At 38.2% G+C, this 26,969-nt stretch overlaps 1 protein-coding gene across 5 annotated transcripts; it reads left to right on the forward strand.

The window, feature by feature from the left end:
• Nucleotides 1-5,927: 5,927 nt before the first annotated feature.
• On the forward strand, nt 5,928-25,845 carry LOC107588533 (mitogen-activated protein kinase 6-like). Of its 5 annotated transcripts, XM_016276667.1 has the most exons (7): nt 5,928-6,108; nt 6,883-7,015; nt 13,313-14,448; nt 22,845-22,989; nt 23,611-23,775; nt 24,014-24,215; nt 24,364-25,845. In XM_016276667.1, the coding sequence occupies exons 3-7, from the start codon at nt 13,894-13,896 to the stop codon at nt 25,457-25,459; spliced, it is 2,163 nt and encodes a 720-aa protein (XP_016132153.1). In that variant the 5' UTR covers nt 5,928-6,108; nt 6,883-7,015; nt 13,313-13,893; the 3' UTR covers nt 25,460-25,845. The 5 variants fall into 5 exon arrangements, with proteins under 5 accessions (XP_016132153.1, XP_016132154.1, XP_016132151.1 ...); XM_016276668.1 differs by lacking the exon at nt 6,883-7,015; XM_016276665.1 differs by lacking the exons at nt 5,928-6,108; nt 6,883-7,015 and adding an exon at nt 11,386-11,574.
• Nucleotides 25,846-26,969: the final 1,124 nt, after the last annotated feature.

A 26,969-nucleotide genomic window follows, 5' to 3' on the forward strand; every position in this document is an offset into this window, starting at 1 on the left:
GTGAGTAATTAATGACAGAATTTACATTTTGAGGTGAACTAACCCTTTCAGACCACAATACAGAACTAAAGCTCTGTTGATAAGCCAGTTTCATTGTGATTTTAACCCCGGTTTCACAGATAAGATTTAAACCTAGTCCCAGAATAAAATGTAAGTCTGAGCTGTTTGAACTGAAAGAAACTTGCACTGACTGATCTTAAAATATATCAGTGCCTTTGTTTTGTATCAAAATGCACACCAGTAATGTTTTTTTCAAAGCACATTTATAAAAATTACTTAAAGGGGTCATATGACGTTGCTAAAAAGAACATTATTTTGTGTATTTGGTGTAATGCAATGTGTTTATGCGATTTAAGGTTAAAAAACATTATTTTCCATATAATGTATATTATTGTTTCTCCTCTATGCCCCGCCTTTCTGAAACGCGTAAATTTTTACAAAGCTCATCAGTCTGAAAAGCGAGGTGTGCTCTGATTGGCCAGCTATCCAGTGCGTTGTGATTGGCCGAATGCCTCAAGCGTGTGACGGAAATGTTACGCCCCTTAGCATACTGTAATGCTGTCTCCCAGCAGGACGAGACAAAACCAATAAACCCCATTACAAATGAGGCATTTGTTGCATCCAGTGGGGACATAATTACTGATTATAACGACTTATACTGTCTTTTTACGCGTTGCGTTGCATATCACGCTGCGTAAACATAAAACCATGTCTGCATTTGTGATCAGAGAAACAACAAACAACAAGCCGACTCTACACTGCTCAAAACTCGCGTTTGAATCATCAGTGGCAAATTATTTAAATATAAAAAACGTACTTACAGGCTGTGAGTCAGAAGCGCCAGACTGTCCTTGCAAAGTTGGAACTGACTTTAGTCTTTGCAACTTTACAGATCTTCTTTATGCACCAAGAGCTTGTAACACTCCAAAGAGAAAGAAAAAATTTTAATCGCATCATATGACCCCTTTAAATGTGACCATAAGGGTCAATTTTTCGAAATTGAGATTTATACATCATCTGAAAGCTAAATACATAAGCTTTCCATTGATGTATGGTTGGGATATGGCAATATTTGGCTGAGATAGAACTATTTGAAAATCTGGAATCTAAGGGTGCAAAAAAATCTAAATATTGAGAAAATCACCTTTAAAATTGTCCAAATGAAGTTCTTAGCAATGCATATTACTAATCAAAAATTAAGTTTTGATATATTTACGGTAAGAAATTTACAAAATATCTTCATGGAACATAATCTTTACTTAATGCCCTAATGATTTTTGGCATAAAAGAAAAATCAATAAAAAAAAAATCAATAATTTTGACCCATATTTGACCCGTATTTTTGGCTATTGCTACAAATATACCAGAGCGACTTAAGACTGGTTTTGTGGTCCAGGGTCACAAATGTCCTAATTAAACTACAGAATAATCCTGGCTTAGTCTAAGCCCTGTTTGTGAAACCAGGCCTAAAATTACTATTTCCCCTAGACTGATTTAAACTTTCACACCCTGAGTCTCAGAAACTAAGTAAAGCCAGCCAATCAGATTTGAGCCTGCTGTTTTGAGGGAGCTACTGCACTTTTTGCATTCCATATCCATCAGGAGGTGGGTATGCTGCTGGAGGCTGAATGATGAGTCCAGACATGTGACCCAAAAGTTATATCTTATTGGTCGGTAACTTTTCATTGCAACACCAAAGAAAAAAAAAAAGTTCTGTTGTCAGAAAAACACTGCTATGTGAAAGCACAATGCTAACCTGCTACATACATCATGCAAATCTGAGCATATCAATAAATGAAGTGAACTTTGTGTGTGTGTGTGACCTTTACTCTAGTTGATAGGAGGAAAACATTAGAGCTGGTAATCCTTCACTCATCCTTTGACCTCCTTAATCGTATGCCAAAACACTTACATTCGAAGAAGTTCTCTCTTATTCTTGGGGACCTATCAATCAGTCAAAGTCTGTGCTCATCCAAACCTGTGATGTGTCATTCATTATCAGCAGCGGCATGCTTTGAAAGATAAACACAAACACTTTAAGACTGAAACATTGACTCTAATCCCTATGACCTTGAGGCTATCAGCATATTCGAATATGGGATGTGATTATGACATTTTTTTTCTGAGAAGGAGATGAACACATAGACTACACGTGCACTTATTCCACATCTTTGCAGTTAAAAATTCATTCAATGCTGAAAGCTTTGTGTTCTCTGAGCCCTAATTATTATAAACAAGGTTTTCAATCACTGACAGCAGTCTGAATTGTAATGAGGGGCTGGTGCAGGCCGGTACAGACCAAACTGATGCAGCCCCTGCAAATGAATGATTCGCTGAAGCCATCAGGGTCCTGAAAGGGCAACCTATTTCTGATGTCAATGCATAACACAGCCACATGAAGTGCTTACTCACCCTCATGTCGCTCCAAACCAGTAATAATTTATTTCTAAACAAGTGGAGAAATGCTGAAGAACTCTTTTGTCAGTTTGTTTTGTTATTTGTTAATTTAGCATAATACATTCATATGAGATCTGCATACAAACAGAGTAAGAAGCTTTCAGAATATGTCATTTTGATTAATTTCTATTTTTGATGACAGTAGCTACTAATACCTACCTTAATTTTAATAATCTACTGATACTGAATCATCCCAGTTTTATTCATAGAATATATTGTACCTGTGGTATTTTGGCAGACGTGATTGCAAATATAATGACTTTTTTTTATATATATATAAAAGGTTTCTTGTTAAGCATATTCATTCAAACAACAACAAAAATCATTTTTTTAGTTTAAGTTATGATGTATAAGACGTGATTGCAAATATAATGACTTTTTTTATATATATATATATATAAAAGGTTTCTTGTTAAGCATATTCATTCAAACAACAACAAAAATCATTTTTTTAGTTTAAGTTATGATGTATGTCACTGGCTATATAACTTAAGTGTTGCTACTTTTTGTTATTTGTTATCTACATACTTCAAAACAGTAGCTTTAATTTAGTTTAATCACTGTACTTTCAATTATGTCTAGCTTGTAGCTTGGCAAACTAGCAGCTACGGAAATGTGTGTCATAGCTAACCTTACTTGTTTTTATTTGTCAAAATCCAGATGGTAATAAGACTAATACACACATGTGTCACAGGCCCACTGCTAACTATTTAGAGCCTTTTATTTTGATAACATCACACCCTTGATGCAAGCATCTGTTGGTGGAAATGTTGACCTCATGGACACACAAAAGACATGCATGCAGAGCTCACGGCATGACAGGAATGGAGAGAAAAATAGACAGATGATTAGCGAGGAGTATTGCGAGAGGAAAAGAGATGGATTTCTGCAACATGACACACAACCCCCCACATATAACCTGTAACTTTATCACACCCAAGTATTTCTCTCCTGTAAACATCCAAAGTGTGGCAGACGTTCAGAGTCCCCTCTGTGGACATAAAGCCCCTATGCTCAACAAACTAACAGCACCATACCTCACAAAAACATACTGTGGTGGAACCATTGATATTTATATGGTTCTGAATGATTATCACATGAACTACCATTGTATATGGTATTCCAAGGAATTACTAAAGTTACTATCATGAGTTTCTTTGAAATGAGTTCCCAGTCTTTTGACCAATAGATTTCCATTAGCAGATTTCACTTTGTATTGGAATTAACAGATATAAATGTTGCTAGAAATAGCGAAATAATGAAAACACTTACATTTTAACAGCCTAATAATCAGTGTATATACATGAATATATTTTAATCAAGAGGTCTCTACACTGTATAGTGCATCATAGACATGCATGTGTACAAGAATACTTAAACTCAACTTGAACTAAATTCACAACTCAAGCATAAAGTACAGTATTAGAATGGGAAACCTCAGGAACTGAATCACAAAAATTGGTCGTCTAATGACAGGTGGTTGGAATGAAGTGGTTAAAAAATTAAGAGGACTTAGTAACCAAAGCCAAAATCCTCATTGGAAGATCACGTGCATTGTATCAGACTAATTTATTATGTGCACTAATCATAAGTCATGCAATATGAATCTATTAAATGGTGTGTCTGTTAAATGAATAGTCTGAACCTTGCTACTTCAGAACAGCACAATCAGCTGAAATAATATTTTGCCTATGGTTAACAGTGATGTTGTATTAAAGGGGTCATATGACGTTGCTAAAAAGAACATTATGTTGTGTATTTGGTGTAATGAAATGTGTTTATGCAGTTTAAGGTAAAAAAACACAGATTATTTTCCATATAATGTACATTATTGTTTCTCCTCTATGCCCCGCCTTTCTGAAACGCGTAGATTTTTACAAAGCTCATTGTTTTAAAAAAAGTGAGGTGTGCTCTGATTGGCCAGCTATCCAGTGCGTTGTGATTGGCCGAATGCCTCAAGCGTGTGACGAAATGTTACGCCCCTACCATACTGTGATGCCGTCTTCCAGCAGGACGAGACTCAGTCCAGCTGCTCTGCTCGTGCACATTCCATCATCGGTTCTCTTTTAGCAGTTCAGTCAATGTACTGTTAGGAGTAACTGAATAACTCGGGATATTGGTTTATTTCGCGTCAGAGGGAGTGCCAGGCACGTTTATAAACTGAATAACTTAAGTAATTTGTGGATTAGTGCATACTGGAGGCGCGAACCGTTTCAAATGAATCAGTTCGATTTGGTGAACTGGTTTGACCGGTTCACTAAGAAGATCCGGTTAAAAAGAACGATTTGTTCGCGATCCGGACATCACTAGACGAGACAAAACCAATAAAACCCATTACAAACGAGGCATTTGTTGCATTCATCCAGTGGGGACATAATTACTGATTATAATGGCTTATACTGTTGCGTATCGCACTGCGTAAACATAAAACCATGTCTGCATTTGTGATCGGAGAAACAACAAACAACAAGCCTACTCTACACTGCTCAAAACTCGTGTTTGACTCATCAGTGGCAAATTATTTAAATATAAAAAAACGTACTTACAGGCTGTGAGTCAGAAGCGCCAGACTGTCCTTGCAAAGTTGGAACTGCCCAAATTTATAGAAACAGCCTTTGTGCCACAGACGCATTAGGCTACTGGTTCAGGGAACAGTCCTCATCCATCCTCCATAAAATGCGCAGCACACATCTGAATATTTGGGTTGAACTGTTCTGGAACAGTGTTGTAAATACAACTTAACTTTTGGAAGGCCAAAAAAAGTAGGTTCGCTTTCACAACGAAACACACAGTGACTCCACGACATGGCGATGGTGGCAACAATACTACAGCGAGAATAAAAGTTATGCCTTCTTTCTTTGCGTGAACATTTGGGCAGCGTTATGCAAATCTTCCCACATCGTGACGTAGACATGTGGGGGCGTGTTAGAACGAGGCGTTTTAGGAGGGGGTGTGGTTGACTCTTAACTTTTACAAAGAATATCTCTTTGGATTTGAGACTTTAGTCTTTGCAACTTTACAGATCTTCTTTATGCACCAAGAGCTTGTAACACTCCAAAGAGAAAGAACTACAGTACTTAACTACTGTAGTTCTTAAATCGCATCATATGACCCCTTTAAAGCAGATATGTAATTTTCCCTTTTGTTTGATTCACCTCTAACTCAAACAGCAGTCAGCCTGCTGCTGTCTATAAAAATGGAAATTCTAATAATCTTAGTTTGTGTATGTGCACCGAACACCCAAGTAATTTGAATGACATAAAGAAAAATGGGTAAAAAGTGTAAGAAATAAGAAAAGATTGAATTCAGGAGCAGGTATAGATAGTAGAGCATGAGAGAGAGAGCTTGTAGAGTGACCTGCAATAGGACTAGAGTTGCCGCTGACTAACAGAACCATACACAGAAGAAACTCCGCCCCTTCTCTCCCAGCCTATAACAGCCCACTATGGAGCCCGAGTCCAGAAACAGATGAGTGTACTTCCACACCACTACTGCTCTGGACACCCTCTGGCTGTCTGTGTCGACCTGCTTTTAACCTCTCTGTACTGGATACTGTCTTTTTGGATACTTTTTCTCACTTCTTTGACACTTTTGCATGGATTACTGATTTAAAAATGCATTCCCAGCTGTTGTTGGATGAATTCAGCCATGGTAAGTTACCTGTTCTTACCTGACTCCACTTGTTTGAACCTTGCTGCTTAATTTGTAACACTTACTAATAAGGTGACTCTTATAAGACCGCAGACTAAGTTTCTCCTGGTGTCCTTCTCTCTCTGAGGACATGTAATATAGACACTGAATGTTTCGGCCGATTTATGATGGCAGGTTGGGAAGGGTCCCAGAAACGGTGCACACGGACAGCTTCAGGATTTAGGAGTGACAGGAAGGTCCTGGCATGGCCCACTTGTGCATATAGCGAAGCTTCAAAACTCTCATAACCAAAAGTGCATCGGTGACCCCTAAACCAGCACAGTTACAATTTACTGCACAGCTTCACTGGAACATCATTACGTGAATAGATATAACCCCGAGTACACCGTAATGTAATTAAAGGGCGCACAAATCAACTATTTGGTAAGAAGAGCACTGATTCCCCAATAAAACTCTAGACAGCATGTGCTCACAAGCAGTAAACAGAATGTGGTACGCAGGCGTCCAGCAAGGAGAGTCGTGAGAGGGTGTAGGAGGCTCATTGGACTGTAATAACTGGCTCACTGGATTATGTAAACTAGATCATGGAACATTCCTCTATGGCTTTTAGTTTTGATCAGTAGTTTCTCAGTGATGTCTGCGACAACTAAGATAAATTTCTCTGCAGGATGGAGTTGTCAATCATCTGAACGTTATGTAATTAACTGTGATGGTGTCAAGTTGTAGTGGTAGCCTGCTGGTTAATAATATGGGCTGTTTTCACAATGCTTGCAGGTTGACGCCAAGCAGCCGTGACCTAGGAACTATAGAGTGACTGGCCATTGTGCCCTTGATCAGCAACCCATGATTTCCCCCAAGGGATCTCCTGTACTGGAAGATGTTTTGCATAATAAAAGCATGGTAAATGGTGTGTAAATGCTTAAAACGTTACACATTTATTTTGGTGTTGTGTTCATATTGTGAATAGATAATATTGGCTGTGTGATTCGTCTAAATAAGCTTCCAAAGGTGAAAAGGCCTCACGTGGGATTTCTATGAAATGTCGTCATTTTATAAATGTTAGGTTGTGAAAGTGGGTTGTGAGCATTCGTTTGTTTAAGACGGTCTGGTGACAGAGAGGGTAATAAACCTCAATGTTTGACGTGTGTGAGGGAATGACACACCTCAGTTGTTACCCAACACCTACTGTTCTCCTTCCACATGCTGCAGGTAGACACAAAGTCCACATTATCACACCACTAGCTTGTGTTTATATTTATCCTTCCTCAAATGAATCCCTCTACAATCACAAAGGTTTGCATGGGTCATGCATGTGTTGTACGGGTTGATTTGGGCTTCTAGAGTGGCTGACCTATAAAACGTTAAGTGTGAAACAGGGCTGTGTGAAACTCTTACGTCATACAATTTTAATAAGCAGTAATACTATACGTCTCCGGGTTACACAACATTGCTACCGAGAAGAGTAACCTCTTAATATTTCCGCATATACAGTTTGCACCTTATAATAGACTTGAATATTTATTATAGCCCCCCCAAAAAATAACGTCTTGCAGAATGTACATTTTGCCCTTTTCCATACATTGACTAGAGTGCTCAAGCGGTGTTATTTTATTATCATTGATATACTATTCTAGTTTTTGTTAATAATTTGAATTTTGTTGTTAATATTTTGACTTTCTGTTTTTATATTAACTTTTTACTAGCCTAGTTTATATATATATATATATATATATATATATATTGTTTTTATTATTATTATTATTATTTTTTTAGTACTTCAAACTAAACCAAACTAAAAATATTGGCTTGGCAACTAGCTGAAATAAAATAAGTTAGTTTTATTTGACTTAACGTTTGTTTTGTCTCTAGTTAAAAAACGATTAATTTTCTGCAACTTTGCAACATTTATGCAACTTTTTCAGAATAATGGCTTACAATGCTGAGGACACTCTGAAAAATGCTGGGTTGTTTCAACCAAACTTTGGGTCAAATATGGACTAATCCAGATGTTGGGTTGAATTTTTACATTTTTAACCCAAAAGTTGGGTTAGTCCATATTTGACCCAAAGTTGGGTTGAAAGAACCCATCATTTTATGCTGTACAAGATTATTAATAAATAAATAATTAAGTCATTAATACATAATTGATACATAATCCATAATAAACAGTATATTTTATATTTATAATGTTGCAGTAATCTATCAAATGCTTTCTGCTGGGATTTAGGAGTATAAAATGTGTGATATGATTAATAGGGCTCACACATGGCAGTGCTGGTGTTACTCCAAAGTGCAGTCGTAGTGCGGCATCGATGCGAGCACATGGGGATTCACATGCGCGCCTCTGCTGAAGAGCTGCTGATGCTGCGCCGCATCCATCCATTCCTTCAGCGCTGGCGCAGGACATACAGTCCTGATGAATCCGTTCCTCCTCATGCAGCTCAGTTTAGCTACATTTAGTGTATTTAAAACCGTGTTGGTTACCGTTTCAGCCTGGAGGCTTGTGAGCATCATGCTTTTAGACGGCTCGTCTGCGGCGATGTTGCAGCATCATCATGCGTCCTGCGGTCGGACCTCTGCTCATAGCCATATATGAAGACACTCGGATAATAACCATAACGTGCTTTCTGGAAATAACGGAGACGGAACAGGGAGGGAGAGACTAATCTACCCAAATGCAGTGAGTAGAGCTGGATCAGAACATGCTGTCTGTAGCTACATCAGATAAGAACCTATGAAGGATGTTGATGTTAGGCTATTCTTAAAATGGTCACGGGTAGTTTAGTGGATGATGTTGTCGTGATTGTGAAGATGGATAAACTGCACAGACACAGCCTACAGTACATAGGACCAGTGTTGGGGGTAATATATTACAAGTAACGCAAGTTACGTAATCAGATTACTTTTTTCAAGTAACTAGTAAAGTAACGCATTACTTTTTAATTTGCAAGAGAATATCTGAGTTACTTTTTCAAATAAGTAACGCAAGTTACTTTTTTTTCAATTTATTGATTGACAGCTCTCCTGTCCCCATGTCGAGAGAAATCAGAAGATGTTACTGTAGTTCAAAATAAATATGAATATGCATTAATTCATCTCACTCACACACAAAAACACACAGATTCAGTATTCCTAGTACCGTAATTAGTTACTTTTTTTGGAGTAACGCAATATTGTAATGCATTACTTTTAAAAGTAACTTTCCCCAACACTGCATAGGACAGATAAATTAATGAATGAACAAAGTACATAAGTAAGTAAACCCTGAAAGTTCATCAACACAGTCTCTGAACTATTAGGGGAGTAGCTTTAATGGTAATAAATCTTTAATGATGGGAACATTGAGATCTGAAGCAGTCTGCCCCTACCGGCAGATCCGGTGTCAGCAGCGACTTATTCACTGACTATCACAGGACAAACTAAACCAACCAGGACAATGAACAAAGTACATAAGTAAGTAAACCCTGAAAGTTCATCAACACAGTCCCTGAACTATTAGGGGAGTAGCTTTAATGGTAATAAATCTTTAATGATGGGAACATTGAGATCTGAAGCAGTCTGCCCTACCGGCAGATCCGGTGTCAGCAGCGACTTATTCACTGACTATCACAGGACAAACTAAACCAACCAGGAAAGAACAAAACAATCCTGCTTTATCGTCGATGGACGAGAACTGTAAGTCAGCATCTGGAATTAAACAGCCCTGAAACAACAACTAAAGCAAACAAGAGTAGGTTATGTAACACCCTGCAGCAGGTTCTGCATTGACTCCTAATTTAGAGTATCACACACAAAATGCACTTGTGATAGCTACAGATTATTGTTTATTAAACTACGAAAAATATTGTTCAGGGGTTTAGGGAAACCTGTCAACACATTATTTTTGTAATTCCATTTGATGCGTTAGTGAACAGAAATAACCCCAAATATAATAATAATAATCATAATAATAATCATAATTTATTAATAATTTTTTTAATAACCATTTCTTACTATGTGTCAGTAAGTTGTTGTTATTTTAGCATGTGTGTTTGGCTCAGTGTTATTTTTTTAGGATTACTGATAAACTAATGTACTTTGATTTGTATTAGTTATCTATTTTCATTTTAGTTACAGTTGTAGTAATGTTGTCATTTTATTAGTTTTTTTATTATGTCTATATAGGTTTTTTTTATTAAGTTTTAGTTTTATTTAATTTGAGTTATTTCAGTACTTCAACATACAAATGGAAATGAAATAATATATATATATATTGAAAGTATTTATATATATGTACATGCATATGTACAGTGGGTACGGAAAATATTCAGACCCCCTTAAATTTTTCACTCTTTGTTATATTGCACCCATTTGCTAAAATCATTTAAGTTAATTTTATGCACTGGGTCAGCTGGCCAATCAGAGCAGTCTGCGCTTGTCGGAAGGAGGGACTTTGTAGAAAACGAAGCGTTTGAGAGAGGTCCTACAATAATGTACAGTATTTGAAAAATAATGTGTTTTTTTTAGCGTTAAAGCATGTCAACATATTCTGTTACACCAAATACACAAAATAATGATCTTTAAAAAAAGCATCATATGACCCCTTTAATATTTTGAATTGTTTTTAGCTTTATTTTTTTTGTTTTCATTTAAACGTTTAGTTTTGAAATGTTGTTGTATGCATTTGTCATTTTTATTTAATTTCTTTTCTTTTCTTAAATGTGTATATAGCTATATAGTATTTATAGGGTTTTAGTTTTTAGTTTTAATTACTTTTTCTTATTTGTAAGTCGCTTTGGATAAAAGCGTCTGCTAAATGACTAAAAGTAAAGTAAAGTAATAAAGCTTAACGAGCCTAACAATGATTTTTTTTATTGTTGACTTTTGAGATGCTTTCTAATATTTTTTTTAAAGTATGCTTGTGCTACGCAAATATAAATGAAGCTTAGTATTATAAAATATGTAAGGGTTAAAATACGTATTCTAAAAATGTAAATGTGTTTAAAATATTTAGTTACACTAGTTTTGTGGTAAAAAAAAAAATATATATTGCAAGATTTTTAAAACATAAATTGTTGTATTTTTATGTGCTGTTGGTGAATTTAAAATTTTGATTGACCTAATTATTTGTTGATTTCACAATTCCTTGCGCGCTGTTATAATTTCAAGTTCTCTGGCCCTTCATAGATTGTGTGGTTATTGCAGTGAATTTCAATTTATTGATAAGTTTGAAAACGGCGCGGTTCCCATAGCAATAAAAGAAGCGGGAGGAGTGCTAAGAGCGTTCAATGCCCATACGCTTCATAGAGCAGCTCTTCACGCGGATAGAAATAGAAGCGCGTAATGCGCATGCGTAGCAGCGGCTTATTCACAGTGCTTCAACACAAGAGCTTCACACGGCAGTTTGCGAGGGGAGCGTGCTGATAGCGCAAACAAGCCTGACCAAGAACGGTTAGGAATAAAATATACATGACACCCGTGAGAAGAGTAAGTACATGTTTTATGTCTTTGCTTCATATATGAGCGTGTCTGGGGCGTAAGTATGGCTATTTGAGTAGGTTAAAGGGTTTATTTTAACGGCAAAGGGCGGCGCGATGATCAGCCGTGGCACAATAACCTTCTTTGTTCAGGTAACGCGTTGAAGCGCCTTAAAACATCAAGATTTAACACGTAAATCATTAGAGGACACTGTTTACTCGTATGTAAGACATTAGTATGGTTATTATGGGTTTTATTTCACAATCACCTGGGTTATTAATGATTTTAAAACATGGTTTTACGGTGACTTGATGTTTGTGTGAGTCCTGTCGTTATTTTATTGTTCGTTTTATATTAACATCAGTTTTTACATTTGGGGTTCCTACTGTTTCTACTGGGTTATTGATTGTGTTTTATAGTATTTGAATTGAAACAGTGTTTTGAGTCCGAGCCGGTTCAGTTTTAGCTTTAGCAAGTAACGTTAGCCCGACAGGCAAAATGGAGGACCTAAAATGACCAATAAACCCATAAAAACACATCCTGATCAACTGTAAACTTTACAGGACTGCACTATACACAATCCACGTATATACAACACGATAGTTTTTTGTTTGTTTGCCACGTTATTGTATTTTGTTCATCAAATCCTCACACTATTTACTTTAATATTTAATTATTAACAAATTTCTTTAGTTATTCCTGGACAGCCTTAATATATCTACTTTTTGAGTGTTGAATGTTGAAGTAGTCCTTGTTGTGTTTAATGGAGTTTGTGGCAGATCCAAAACATGTAGTTGGTTTATATTTATGAACTCACTTTCACTTGATCATTGTTTAAATAGCCTATGACTTATAGGTGTTGGTTTAATATCAGTACTAGATTGATTCAGAGTTTGTTTGCTCCCTCCTTCAGTTAACAAAATGGATGTCAGCCGGTCGGCCATCATTTCCCTCACACACTACTGCAACGTGGCTGAATCACCCCCAACCTTTTCAGACACAGACTGGGACCCGTGTTAATCCATTACATATGTGTTACGAGCACTGCGGTGTCTTTTACGGTTTACAGGAGAAACAGGAACCCATGACATCAGATAGTGTAGATACGCCAGAGTTGGGGTTCATGAACAATCACACACAGGAAACATTGCCCAAGAGGGCTGCATGAGTGTGTAAGCATTTTACCAGAGTGATTTCATTGAGAAAGTTCAGAACTGAATAAGCGGTCCTCTGTATTCAACGTGGCTGAATCACCCCCAACCTTTTCAGACACAGACTGGGACCCGTGTTAATCCATTACATATGTGTTACGAGCACTGCGGTGTCTTTTACGGTTTACAGGAGAAACAGGAACCCATGACATCAGATAGTGTAGATACGCCAAAGTTGGGGTTCCTGAACAATCACACACAGGAAACATTGCCCAAGAGGGCTGCCATGAGTGTGTAAGCATTTTACCAGAGCGATTTCATTGAGAAAGTTCAGAACTGAATAAGCGGTCCTCTGTATTCTTTTGTGTAGACTACTTGTGTTTTTAAATGAGTATGTCACGTTAAGATTATTTCACGTTATTTTCAGTATCCTTTGTACAGTTGAACAAATTCAGATTCATTGCATTTTCAGTGTCTTCTCCTTAGAAAAAGAGGAAGCATTTTTATGAAGTGCTCCTAGCGAATGGCATTCTAATTTGAGTTTTGGTCTTCCAACGGTACGTTGCTAATCGGTTGTTTTCTGCTCTGTTTTGCAGGGTATCCCAGTGTAAAATGGAGGATAGTTTTGATTGCGACTGCGGTGAGCTGGAGCCGCCTGATCACTGAGAAGGAATAGTCTCTCTGATATAATCAACCCTTTCGGTTTCCCCACATCAGGTGCTTTAAACAGAAAAAAGAAAAAAAAAGATTAGTAGATTTATCACCATTTACTTGGACCGTTAGTAATGCTGCTGCTCAGGACCAGTCATACACTGAAAATTTCTACACTGTGACGATGATTTTATAGGTAGTGACTTCAGTTACGTTCAGAGATATTTGATTGGCATCCAAATTCATTCCATTTAACATTGAAATTAAAAGAAAAATCTCCCACACTCTACATTTAAAAAGCTGCTAAAAAGTGCTGTGGATGATGAATACGCTGTAACAGTCGTTTGGGGAAAACGCTCAAGTCTTCGTAGGCTTGAGTGTTTGTCTCGTCTTTTTTGTTGTTCAGTTAGGTTTGCCATTCTCAATTAGCTCTAGTAGTCGCAACTCAAGATCAGCTGCATATCAGTTAAATCCGAAATCCTTCCTCCTATAATATCTGCACAGAGCTGCTCTTGTAGACCGCAAAATGGCAGAGAAATTTGAAAGCCTTATGAACATTCACGGCTTCGACCTGGGCCCTCGCTACATGGACCTAAAGCCTCTGGGCTATGGGGGCAACGGACTGGTCTTTTCCGCCGTCGACACCGATTGTGACAAGAGGGTCGCTGTGAAAAAGATTGTCCTAACCGATCCTCAGAGCATCAAACACGCACTGCGCGAAATCAAGATCATTCGCAGGCTCGATCACGACAACATCGTGAAGGTGTTTGAAACGCTGGGGCCCAGTGGCCGGAGGCTCACGGAGGACGTGAGCTCTCTGACGGAGGTCAACTCTGTGTACATCGTACAGGAGTACATGGAAACAGACCTCTGTAAAGTGCTGGAACAGGGCTTGTTGTCCGAGGATCATGCACGGCTGTTCATGTACCAACTGCTGCGAGGACTCAAATACATCCACTCTGCAAACGTGCTTCACCGAGACCTGAAGCCTGCCAACCTCTTCGTCAATACTGAGGACCTGGTACTGAAAATTGGGGATTTTGGACTTGCCCGTATCATGGACCCCCACTATTCCCATAAGGTATTTATTTTTTTCTCATGTGTATATCTTTCAGGGTTTGAAGTCTGTTTTATCTCATTGACAACCATACAGATGGCTTCTTTGATGGTGTTTGGCTGAGCTATGAATGAGATTTCCTTCCATTCACTGATTCGATGTATCATAGGAAGTAAACAGCAGTGCCACAGTCCTTGAAATGACACCTCTGACTTCCTGTTTCTGTGACACCCTTTCCTGTATGTTAACATCCAGTACAGTTTCTGCTTATCCGGTTGTATGTGTCTTGTGTATTTTGAAAGGAAGTCAACCCGGCCACTTCAGAAATAGTATGAAAGAACAACACAGCTGTTCCTTTATGAATCAGGAGTTGAATATCCAGTGTTTCTTCATATCCTGAGTGGGAAATCTGAATAAGTTTCACAATTCTGCTGTTGACTCTTCTGTTAATGTTCTCTCATTAGTTCCTTTGCTTGAACAGTTCAGTTTTGTGTGTGGTTTTGCAAGTATGTTGTGGAGCGGTGATTTCACTGGCTGATGTTGGGGGATGTGGCTGAATCCAAGCGTACACGTGTCTCAAATTTGTCATTGTTTCTTCTCTGTGGGCTCACATGATCCATATGCCAGCCTGATCTTCTCTCACACATGTATTCAGAGGCCTCCTTCAGAGCCTTTTAGAGAGAGAGAGCTGTTCCTGCTTCAGGTCTATGAATAGCTGCTGTCGCTCCCCCGCACATACTCTGTTCGTCTGGGTTTGTTCTACAAGGAACAAGAAAACTGCTAGACGATATCAGGCTCTGGTCCTGTAATTACTGAGTCAACTGCTTTACTGACGTGTGACAACTTGCTTAAGTTTGAGAATGGAAAGTTTGAGAAATCGGACTCGCTGACCATTTAAAAAAAACGAAAATGATTCCGAATAGGATTTGAAATTGCATCACGTGTCATAAATCTGTTATAAGTTATTACAGTCACTGTTTAATGTTTATTTCAGCAGTGACTTTGAGTAGAAACAGAATTATTCATAATTATCATTAAAAAGGTTGAATAAACTTCCTTTTGTACAGTTTAAACAGTTACAACTTGTAATTTTGAGTGTTTTAAATTTGATAAATTATTTAATAAACTTTTATTTTTGGTTTTCAGCTAAAAGAAAACACGTTCTTTTCCCACTGTTTTCTTGTGGAAGCATTCTCACTCTTGCCATTTAAGTAATTTTTTTTGTAAACTTGCACAGTAGTTTAACCAGCTTGTTAATTTTCATTCACAAAAGCACAGTGAATTTCAGAATGTAGGCCATGAAATTCTTATGATGATTTTATCCATCTGTTCCTTGTAATCTTGTATGGAGTCTGTCTCCTTTACATTCCAGAAATGCAACAATCTTTAATAGCTTAACTTGTCTGTCTGTTTCTCATAGTGCTCATAAATAATTTTTAGACACACACAGATATAAGGGAACTGTGGATATTCCGATTACGGTGTTGAAATGACACTCAATTCTGATCAAAAGAGGCACATGTAACACATTTGCGCATACACAGTCAGAATACAACCAGATTTACATATTAGGAAAGTTCATGTTTATGTAAACATGATTGCTAATTCTCCAGAATGTCATGTTTTTGTAAAGAGGTTGACTTTCTCACACTTTGCTTCTATCCATTCCTTCTCTTTTTTTTCCTCTCCCCCGCTCCCTCTTTGCTGCAGACTATTGTCAAACTGCTGTGCTCACTTTTGCTGACCTGTTTAAGTGGTTTTGCGCATTGATAGTTGGAGAACGGGAGTGTGTGTGATGCCTCTGTGAAACGACCCTTTTCTGCAGTCAGCACTTCAGTGGTGGTTTATGGAGGTTTGTGGGAAGCAAACCTCATCCATTTCACTGTCTCTAGTTTTATATTCATGAGCTTTTTTTCTGATGCATCTGTTTTTTTTCCTGTTGCATTCCCTAGAATGTATTTCTAAAACATTTAAGAAATAGTAGAAACATGTTTTAACTCTTAACATTTTTTTTAAACCTTGAATTGTTTAACTTTTTTTCCATTATATACATGCTTGTATCAAGACCAATTAACGTCAGATGTGGCTGGATGCTATAACATGAGGGACCTTTTTCAGTGAGTGAAGGCAATCCAGTAAAGTCTTTAAAATGGCCTGCATCCAGTAGGACAGGGCTTCTGTCCATGCAAATGAGGTCATTTTTGAAGGGCTAAATATGATCTAGCTTCAAGCTATAATTCAGACAGGCTGTTGTTTAAGCACTAAACATAAGCTAAGTCTCTGTGGCTGAAAAATCATTGTTTGGAATATGGCAGTACTAGTCAGGGCTGGGAAAAAGTGTAATTGGGGAATGTTTGAACAAGGTTTCTCAGACCTGGAGTGGTAATGATTTATGAGCTTTAACTTGAACCCCTCCACATCCAGAACATGCCTTGTGAATGGGATTTGTGTTTGGTGGTTTATTCTGTAATTTTATTTAGTCTTTTTGTTCTTGCAAAACTTTCAGATAAAACTTGCTGTACCAAAGGCAAATAATCTTTTAAATGGGACATTTTCTCACTGTTTTGATAATTCAATATTGCATGGACATGAGCTTTTTACCATACACTAGTGAGCTGCATTAATGTCTACTCTCATACATAGGCAGCAGCCTTCTCAAGCAGCATCTTAACTATAATGGAACCTCATAAGTCACTAATTTGGAACGCTCTACATTGGAAGGAATTTTGTTTGTCATACAAATAGTGTTTATGTGAAGCATACAGGAGGAGACTCGCCTCAATTAATTTTGATGGAGTTTGACTTTTTACCCCAATACTCTTTACATATGAAGTATAACATACTGATTATTCAACAACAGCAGCGTTCATTTACATGTTGTACAAGTCTTAAAGGTACAGTAGCAAAAATAGCCTGTTCAATTCTAAGGGCAAAACTAGGGGTGCACGATATTGGATTTTGCCGAGATCTGATATGCCGATATTTTCAAACTCATTTTGGCCGATAGCCGATGCTGATATATTTCCTTTTGTTTGGAAACAACACCAGGTCTCTCCTGTGCATAAATGGGGATGCACCGATACTGGTATGGGGCCCGATACTGGTCTCCTTTACTTCCGACTTTTAGGGGAAGTCGTGGCCTAATGGTTAGAGAGTCGGACTCATAACCCAAAAAGATTCATAACCCAAAAAGGTTGTGGGTTCGAGTCTCGTACCGGCAGGGATTGTAGGTGGGGGGAGTGAATGTACAGCGCTCTCTTCCACCTTCAATACCACGACTGAGGTGCCCTTGAGCAAGGCACCGAACCCCCAACTGCTCCCCGGGCGCCGCAGCATAAATGGCTGCCCACTGCTCCGGGTGTGTGTTCACGGTTTGTGTGTGTTCACTGCTGTGTGTGTGCACTTTGGATGGGTAAATGCAGAGCACTAATTCTGAGTATGGGTCACCATACTTGGCCACATGTCACTTCACTTTACTTGTACTCGTTAAAATGCCCCGATACCAAACGTATATTCAAACAAAGACACGCCAACAACAGACAGCAGAAAGGAGTTAAGGATGTCTACTGCGAAGTATATGTATGCAATGAATATAATGTTAAACATTCAGTATTAACGCCTGTATTTGATATTTTTTTTACTAGTGGGTGTAGGACACTATAGTTAATTTATTGAAGTGAGGATAGCAAAATAAAGTAAACCGTGACAAATCATACCCAAAAAGTCTTCATACAGTGGACTACCAGTAAAACGGATACAAATTTGGGTCTAAAAATCATTCAGACCGAGTCTGAGAAAAAATTTAAGTTCAGGTTTGCATGAACCTGGGTGACAGCATGCCCAGGAGACTACAGGCTGTCATTAAGACTAAAGGTTGCCCGACAAAGTATTCATAGTTGTGTAAATACTGTCATACTAACAGCTGTCTGAATAATGTTTTGTTGATTGTAATCTATTACATACCTTTCTATCAAAATTATCTAACATTATCAAGATGCATTTGTTCTGACACAGTTTAACTCTGAGTTCTTGTCATATTTTATTACCATTTTCTAAACTATAGCGAATAAACTGTGAAATGTTGAAGGTGTCTGAATAAATTTTGGTTTGACTATCTATTTGATAAATGAAGTTAACCAACTAACATTATACATACCCTTTTGGTTTCTGTACCCAATATTTAAAAAATTTACAAATACAAAAAATATATCGGTATCGATACTCTGTATCGGCAAGTACCAAAAATAAAAGTATCGTATCGGGCGAGTACTGGGAAAAAGTGATATCAGTGCATCCCTAATTATAAACAAATAATTTTTAATTTTGGTTAGTTTTTAACAAAAACTTATTTGTTAGAATTAAATAAACAAAGAAGTTATTTTTATAATAACAATTATAAATCAACTATGCAAGATTCAGTGGTAACTTTAAAATTATTTTGGGATTTAACATTTGTAGATCTAAGGCAAAAGAGTTGTAAAAACGCTGAAAATCATTTAGAGCTCATAATTCATTAAAAAAAATACAAACATATTACACATTAATGGATAAATCTGCATATAAAATTATTTAATTTACAAGTGTTATGTTTGTGATTTTATATATATATATAAAAAAAAAAGTTATTCATGTAAGCTATAGCTTATCTTTAAATCAAAACACTTGATTTTATGACATTGATACTGCTTAATTTATTCAGAAACACAAGCTTCTTAGTGATATGAGTATTTTACTTTTTTACAGCGCCCCCCTATGTAAATAAAATGCCCTAACAGACGGGCAGTAAGACCCGGGGGAGGCTGCCGCTGCTGCTACTGCACATGCTAGAAACTGTTGACACTATTACACACCGAGCATCATCTTGTATGTGCATTTTAAAATTAAATGCAGAGATCCAAAACAGTGAATTTAATCATCATTCAGGCCAAAAGCTAGCTTCAAGAATGACCACACTGCTGACATGATCTAATCGCTAGCACACCCTGAGCGCATGTGAGTTAATCCTCTTATCAGCAAGACATATCGGCATAATTTTTCATATCGGCCGATATCAGTCCGATAATATCATGCATCCCTTGGCAAAACGGATGGAATATCATATAAAGCTAGGTTCTGCCCATGATTAGTAAACCTCAGAGAAAAAAAATGGTATAAGTGTAGAACATGGGCTTTTAAACTATTGTGAGAGGGATTCTGTATTGAAGGGTAGCTGCTTGATTTTAGAGGGTCTTTTTTATCTTGAACTGCTCTGCTCTAGAAATCCGAGCCAGTCTGAGGAATGTTTGGAATTCACGTGCAGAGAGGATCAACCCCCTACTTCCCTTCCTTCTTCCCTTCCCCCTCTCCTCTCTTCTCTTTGTCTGTGTTTGGCTGAGCTCTCTGGATTCTGGTTTTCCTCCAAGTCTTGCTTTTGATGCTTGCGTGTGTCATTGGGTTCAGACTTGTTCTGCCTCGTCTCTGCAGCTGTTTGAGGTTTTAGAATTTTTGTGAATTTACCAGAGGCTGTTTTTCCCCCCCATTGAGCTGCAAAGGGGCTCCTCTGTTCATTGTGTGCATGTGCGTATGTTAAATGTGGTGACTGGAGACTGTATTTCTTGTACACAGGGGACTTTTTAGAGGCATAAATTGGGCCTGGAATGTTTCTCACTCCTCTCAGCTGTCTGTCTCACATTGACTCATTTTACAGAGAAGCTGTGAAACCAGTCTGAACTGACTCAATTACTAGACTTTGACCTACTTTTGTGGCCTCCGATGACCTTAGAACTGAAATAGAAGATTTTGTTTTTAAGTATTCACCCTGCGTTCTCATATGAAAGAGCATAAAGGAAGGAGATGCTAATTCCTTTTGTGAAGAAGGAAAAAATTGCTACTTTTCTTCTTCCCCTCAAGCTGTGTAAAGTATCATGTCCATATTTCAAATGGTGCAGGATGAGCTAAGTCCCCTATTTTTGAGCGGTAGTAATGCTTGCCTTGGCAAACACCGATAAATATGAGCTGTGATGGAGTCTGTCAATTCTGTCTGACATTTATACTTCCTGCTGGTTGGTTTGGAGCTCCTCTCATGGTTTGCATGAGTCATCTGCCACCTCACGCCACCAGCGAGGGTGGATTTATTTAACATTCAAATGAGTTGCCTAAAATGTGTCATGACTGGTTAGGTTTGACTCCTCCTCGAGAATCAGTTATGCAGACGTTTCTATTTCACTGACCCTATAAGACCCCGCTTTCGTCAATTTCTGAATGGGCACGTGCTGTTCTCTAGGAATATAAAAATTAACTCAACTTTTTTTAACATTTAAGATAAGTTATAAATGGGAAAAAGTGTCCTTTTATTGCTTGGACAAAATGCTGCATATTTCTTTGTGAAATTTAAATGTTTAAAAATAACTAAACTAAATTGAAATTTTAAAACGGACCCCAAATCAAATAAATAACACAAAGAAAATCTCTTGATAATCTTTCAATTTAAAGAGGCAACCACTGTATTTTAATCAAGATACAAACAAAGATGCTGCAAGCAGTTTTTAATCTAAATTAGATAATTATAACTTTTTAATTTTGTGAAACTATACTACATAAAACATATCTGCATGAAACAAATGGCAATAAGAACTGCAGACAGAACTTTCAGGAAATAAACCATTTAGAATTTTTTTTTCTCCCTTTTGTGCTTAGTGTGTCTTTCTTGATATTGCTAAATGCTTTTTAAAATTAAAATGTATATACTTTATTTTATATGATTTTTATACTGCAAACTGGACTGTACGGAGACTCTAACCACGTGCAAAATAATGAGCTCCTTACCTGTAAGTACCACACGTCAGTGCCACACTTTACTCTGAAACAGGCAGTGCATTTATTTGATAGTTCACCCAAAAATGAAAATTGTCATAAATTACTTACCCTCATGTCGTTACAAACCTGTATGGGTTTCTTTCTTATGTTGAACACAAAAGAAGATATTTTGAAGAACCCAAAAGTTGTTGGTCCCCGTTGACTTCCATAGTAGGGAAAGAAATACTATGGTAATCAATGGGGGCCATCAACTGTTTGATTACCAGCATTCTTCAAAATATCATCTTTTATGTTCAACATAAAAACTCATACAAGTTTAGAACAACATGAGGGTGAGTAAATGATGACAATTTTAATTTTTTGTTGAACTGTTCCTTTAAGTTGCCACCTTTTGAATGATAATCATTAAGCCATATCACATTTTTGGTTTGTTGCATTAGTAATCATGGAGTCTTTCAATACATCAAATCCTGCTGCATGTTAATAGTTATGCTATTGCGCTTCAAAGAAGTTGTACTCTGATGCCATATCACAGATGTTTCATTACAGGTCGTCATTATAGGTGTTTGTTTTTTCTTTTTGGATTGGGCTAAGGTCTGGTGTCTTTAGAAAGATGAGGTTTAAGTTGAATCCTTTAGCAGGATCTTTGAGTAGAATGTGATCTGAATGTTGGTAATCTACTTCCAGGTAATCTGCTCTCATTGCATCATGTAACCCTGCACAAGACCTTTTACGCAGCGACTATGATGATTGTTTTGTAATCCTTTAATTTGGTGTTCTTCCAAGCATCTTGCTGTTTTAAGAGGGAGTGAAAGGACACTGAGGTCAGGTCGTGATGGTGTGAAATGATTTCTCAGTCTGTCAGGCTCTGATGGTATTTTTTGCTCCTGAGAAGGTTTTAGAGTGGTCAGTTGTGAACATATGGTCTGCTGTAATCTGGTTTTAACAGCTTGTCACATACGCTATTCACAAAAATAGCCCTCACACTGAACTGTTGGGAAAATTCTGGCCTCAAGAATCACTAGACTTTGTTTGTTTTGGCCACTGGATGTGTACACTGAGTTTGTGTGAGGGTGTTTTGTATGAACGGTGACCCATACGAGCAGGTTGATGTTACTGACTTGTCTGTCTGCCGTTGTGTCAGGCACGAGACGGATTATCCTGGTTCTTTGTCCAGAGGAACTGCTTATCTGTTTTGATCTGTCTGTCTGCCCATGTGTGTCATCCTTTAGTCATTGTCTCTCTGTCTGTCCTTCAGATGTTTCTTGGAGCAAGTTTTGTATCTTAGAGTACAGCTGTAGACTGACTGTCTTTTCAACTAAAGGCTAGATTTGAAACTGGGCCATGTGTTGGAGCTGGTAACCCTGCTTTAGTCAGGAATTTCTGATACAGCTGTCCTGGGTGTTTTATACATGCATTGTGGTGCATGATCTCGTCAATGAATGAAATGAGATTAGCAGCAACGTGAATTATTAAATGCTCAAGCAGTAGGGGGTGTTATGTTGCAATATATGTGTGAATTACAGTTTCTGCAAGCCTTTAAAACAATGTTTTGTAACTGCAGTGTTATTACCAAGGATCTTTGGGTGACACTGGTTGTAAGAAATGTTCTCTATCTCCCATAGGGGTATCTGTCTGAGGGACTGGTCACTAAATGGTATCGTTCTCCTCGTCTGCTCCTTTCCCCAAATAACTACACCAAAGCCATTGACATGTGGGCCGCAGGGTGCATCTTTGCTGAAATGCTGACTGGAAAAACTCTCTTTGCAGGTATTAAAGCGTGTGTGTGTGTGTGTGTGTGTATGTCTAAATAAGTCCTATAATCTTGTATTATATTAGTGTGTCTTCCTTTTATTCTGTCACTTTTTTTAGTTGCTCATTTCTTTGTGACACTATCTTATCTTGCACATACAATGATCGGGTAGCTGAAGGTAATTTCCTGTATTCTTACTGTATTCTAATAAACTAGGACAAGGTGTTTTATTTCTTCTCTTTTGTAGTAGTAAAAGAGAGAAGCTGTTTCTGTGAACTCAAACCTTTGGAAACTAGGGCAGAACTGTTTTAATGCAATTTAGTGGATGCAAGTTTAGGCACAGCTGGTTTACAGGGTTGCCACTGCCATGGAAATATCTGAATTTTAATTGTGAGTTCAGTCTCTATAATTTTCTTTTAACAAGTGCTTATCTAGTAATCCTGTACAAATGGGAGAGTCGTGGAAATTCATTATTCAAATGTCGTGGGACCCTGAGATTAATATTAACCCTCAGCATTGCCAAACTCAAACATGCACACTAACTAGGCCAGTTTCTTTGAGTATACAAATGTCTCTTGTGCCAAATATTGGCAGTGCAATTTCCTTGACGCAGTTTCTACATTTGTATTTGTGCGCAGGAGCTCACGAGCTGGAACAGATGCAGCTGATTCTGGAATCCATTCCGGTAGTCCATGAGGAAGACAGACTGGAGCTCCAAAGTGTAATACCTGTCTTTATCAAGAACGACATGTCAGAACCACACACGCCGCTCGCCAAGTTATTGCCTGGTGTCAGCCCTGAGGGTTAGTTGCACAAGCATTTTTGCAGAATCCGTGCAATTCATAGAAACTTAATTTTATAGACTCTTAAATTCATTGAAGCTTGCATACCCTTCTCTCTTGCACACTCCCTTCCCTTTACCCAGCAGCAATCCATAGGATTCTGTAAATTTAGAAAATGATCTAATTTCTGCTACACTTTATACTAAATCAGAGTTGGCAGTCTAAATCTCATATATTATTGTTCATTTGTTCACTGTAGCCTTGGATTTCCTGGAGAAGATCTTGACGTTTAACCCCATGGACCGGCTCACTGCGGAAGAGGCTCTTGCTCACCCATACATGAGCGATTACTCCTTCCCTCTAGACGAACCAGTGTCTTTGCATCCCTTCCACATTGAGGATGAGGTGGATGACATCTTGCTCATGGATGAGAGCCACAGTCACATCTACAACTGGGACAGGTGAGCCTCACCTAATGGTGAAAATTCCAGTATTGGTTCATCAGTCTATGCGGTCATGAGTTTTAGAGCAGAGAAAAGTAAAGAAAGTTGGTTCTCCTGGCTGCCATCTTGCCAGTGCCATAATTTTTATTTTTCCTTCACACTGTAGGTACCATGAAAGTCAGTTCTCTGATCAAGACTGGCACCTGCACAGCACCCATGAACTAGAAGACGTGCAGCGGGATCCTCGAGCTATGTCAGATGGCACGGATGAGGAGGAGGTCCAGATCGATCCACGCAAATACATGGATGGGGAGTGTGAGAAGTTCCTAGAGGATCCATCGTTCGATCTTCCACCAGAGCGCTCGTGGCAACAGGAAGATCACCATGAGAACAAATACTGCGACCAGGAGTGCAGCTACACTTGCAACTACAAAGCTGTGTCCCCATCCTACCTGGACAATCTGATCTGGAGGGACAGTGAGGTGAACCACTACTATGAGCCCAAACTCATCATTGACCTCTCCAACTGGAAAGAACAGCAAAGCAAAGAGAAGAATGACAAAAAAGGCAAGACCAAGTGTGAGAAGAACGGACTGGTCAAGGCCCAGATCGCCCTGCAAAACCACTGCGTGGCCGAGAAGGATCGCGAACAAGAAAAACACCAGGGCTTCGACTTTGATTCGTTTATCGCCAGCACTATCAAAATGAGCCTTCAGCCAGAATCCGGCGACGTTGACCTCCTGAATGAGTTGAACACCTCCGTTTCCCAGCTGGACACCCGTGCTCCTTGCGGCTCCATGTCCAAGTCCATCAGTCAGGAGAAAGAAGAGAAGTGTCTTGTAAACCTGGCACAGCTCGGCGTCCGAGCACCCTGTCCTTGGGAGAGTTTCACGGACAGCGACGTTACCGAGAGCAGCATAATCGACGAGGCTTGCTGGGACGTCCGCAAAGATGAGCAGCTCCAGAAGGAGAACAGCAGCTGCCAGAGCAGTTACTTAGACCGCCTCTTCAACAAGCGTGAGGAGGTAGAGTCCGAGATCCCCGAACCTGTCGAGGAGTCCACACCGGAGGATGACTTCATATCCTGTGGCGGCGAGATTGTCTTTAACATGCAGCTGGAGTCTCTGGCCATTCCGGGGTTCGAGGGAGCGGGTGACATTCCTCTGAAGTCCATCCAGGCCACGTTAACGCCCTCTGCTGTTAAGCGCTCCCCACAAATCGCCCACAAAACCTACAGCAGCATTTTCAAGCATTTAAATTAAACAATCCACCCTGTTCAAGCAGAGTCCAGCTTATTTTTTATAGAGTTATGTATTTCTGTACTTGAATCATTTTTTTTATCTTTTTACATATGTTACTTCTAAGGAAACAATTTTTTTTTTTATTTGTGGATTAAATGTAAGCTAATTCAGTTCATAAATTCATCCAAAGTGCTGGACTGTGTTCCTACACATGAAATATGTTTTTGCCCTCTAATTTTCAGTTTCAACTCTGATATATATATTTAAAAAGAAACTAACACCATGATATTTGCACACAGTGTACTGTAGATTCAGAAACATATTAGGGAAAGACAGAGGAACGACTGTTAAGTAGTGAAATAGATGGTTTATCTATTTGCAAGCAAAGGAATAGAGAAAAAGAGGGCGGAATAATGCACCAACTGTGTGGGAGACACCGCCACTGACATCATAATGTGACCTTCTGACTGACAGCCAATAGGACTGACACAAGCAGTGCGTCTTGGCCTTTCTCTTCCTGTTGTTTTTAATTAAGGCTAATGTATTTATTTGACCTTTTCCACCTCATTTCCATTTAAAAGCAAAGCCTTTTTGTCATTTTGTTCATACTGTAAACTTCCTCAAACGTGATGCCAGCACAGCAAGCATTAACCATAGGTTTGCGATGCGTTAACTGTAGGTTCGTAAAGGCGTTATCTACCTCAAGGTAACAGCAGAAGGTTCTGTCTCCCAACTGTAGTGCTTTAAAGAAACACTTGCCGTTTCATCGATGTAGTGCACAGCGATTTTTACTTTACATTTTGCATTTGCCATAGTGAAGTGTTAAGATCATTATTTATTTTTAGCAGATGTGCGATATTTATTTTAAGAACGTTGTAATTTTTCATTGTGAGGCATTGGACTTCTATTCTGGTCTGTTTTGGCGCTCTGTGTTTGTTTAGCTGTGGATGTTCACTTATCCGTTTGAGTTGTACAGAAATTCATGACGTTCAACCATTTGTTTTCATAAGGATTCACCTTGTTTTTTTTTTTTTACTTGTAGGTGCTTTGTACGAGTGGAATACTGCTTTATGGCATTTTATGCGCCTAAAAGTCTTAATTTTTTTTCTATATATATATGTATATATAATTTGTTAAAAATTGTGCATGGAAGAAAACCAATGGAAGGTACATTTAAAATTAAGTTAATGGTGAAGTATATTGTATAAGTCATTAATTTTATTTTAATTGTATGTTTTTATGAAAAACATATTTTTTCCAAGCGAGCATGATTGAATTAGGTTCAGATATAGCATGTAGAACACTTAAAAGTTTTTTTGGGGGTTAATTTTGCCTTTAAATGCTGGTTTCATTCTGTTATCATTGGTTCCACTGTAAAATAACATCAATAAAATGACCAGCAAGTGTATCACTGTGACCTGTGTGGTTTTTTTTGAGTGGGAAAATACACATGGGCAAAGTTCAGAAGAGGGGTTTCCCTCTGTTAGTTCACACCTGTTGATCTAACCAGTCGTTATTTGCTGCAGGTTTG

This window comes from Sinocyclocheilus grahami, unplaced genomic scaffold (genome assembly GCF_001515645.1).
Source record: "Sinocyclocheilus grahami isolate Dianchi unplaced genomic scaffold, SAMN03320097.WGS_v1.1 scaffold105.1, whole genome shotgun sequence".
Classification (NCBI taxonomy): Eukaryota; Metazoa; Chordata; class Actinopteri; order Cypriniformes; family Cyprinidae; genus Sinocyclocheilus; species Sinocyclocheilus grahami.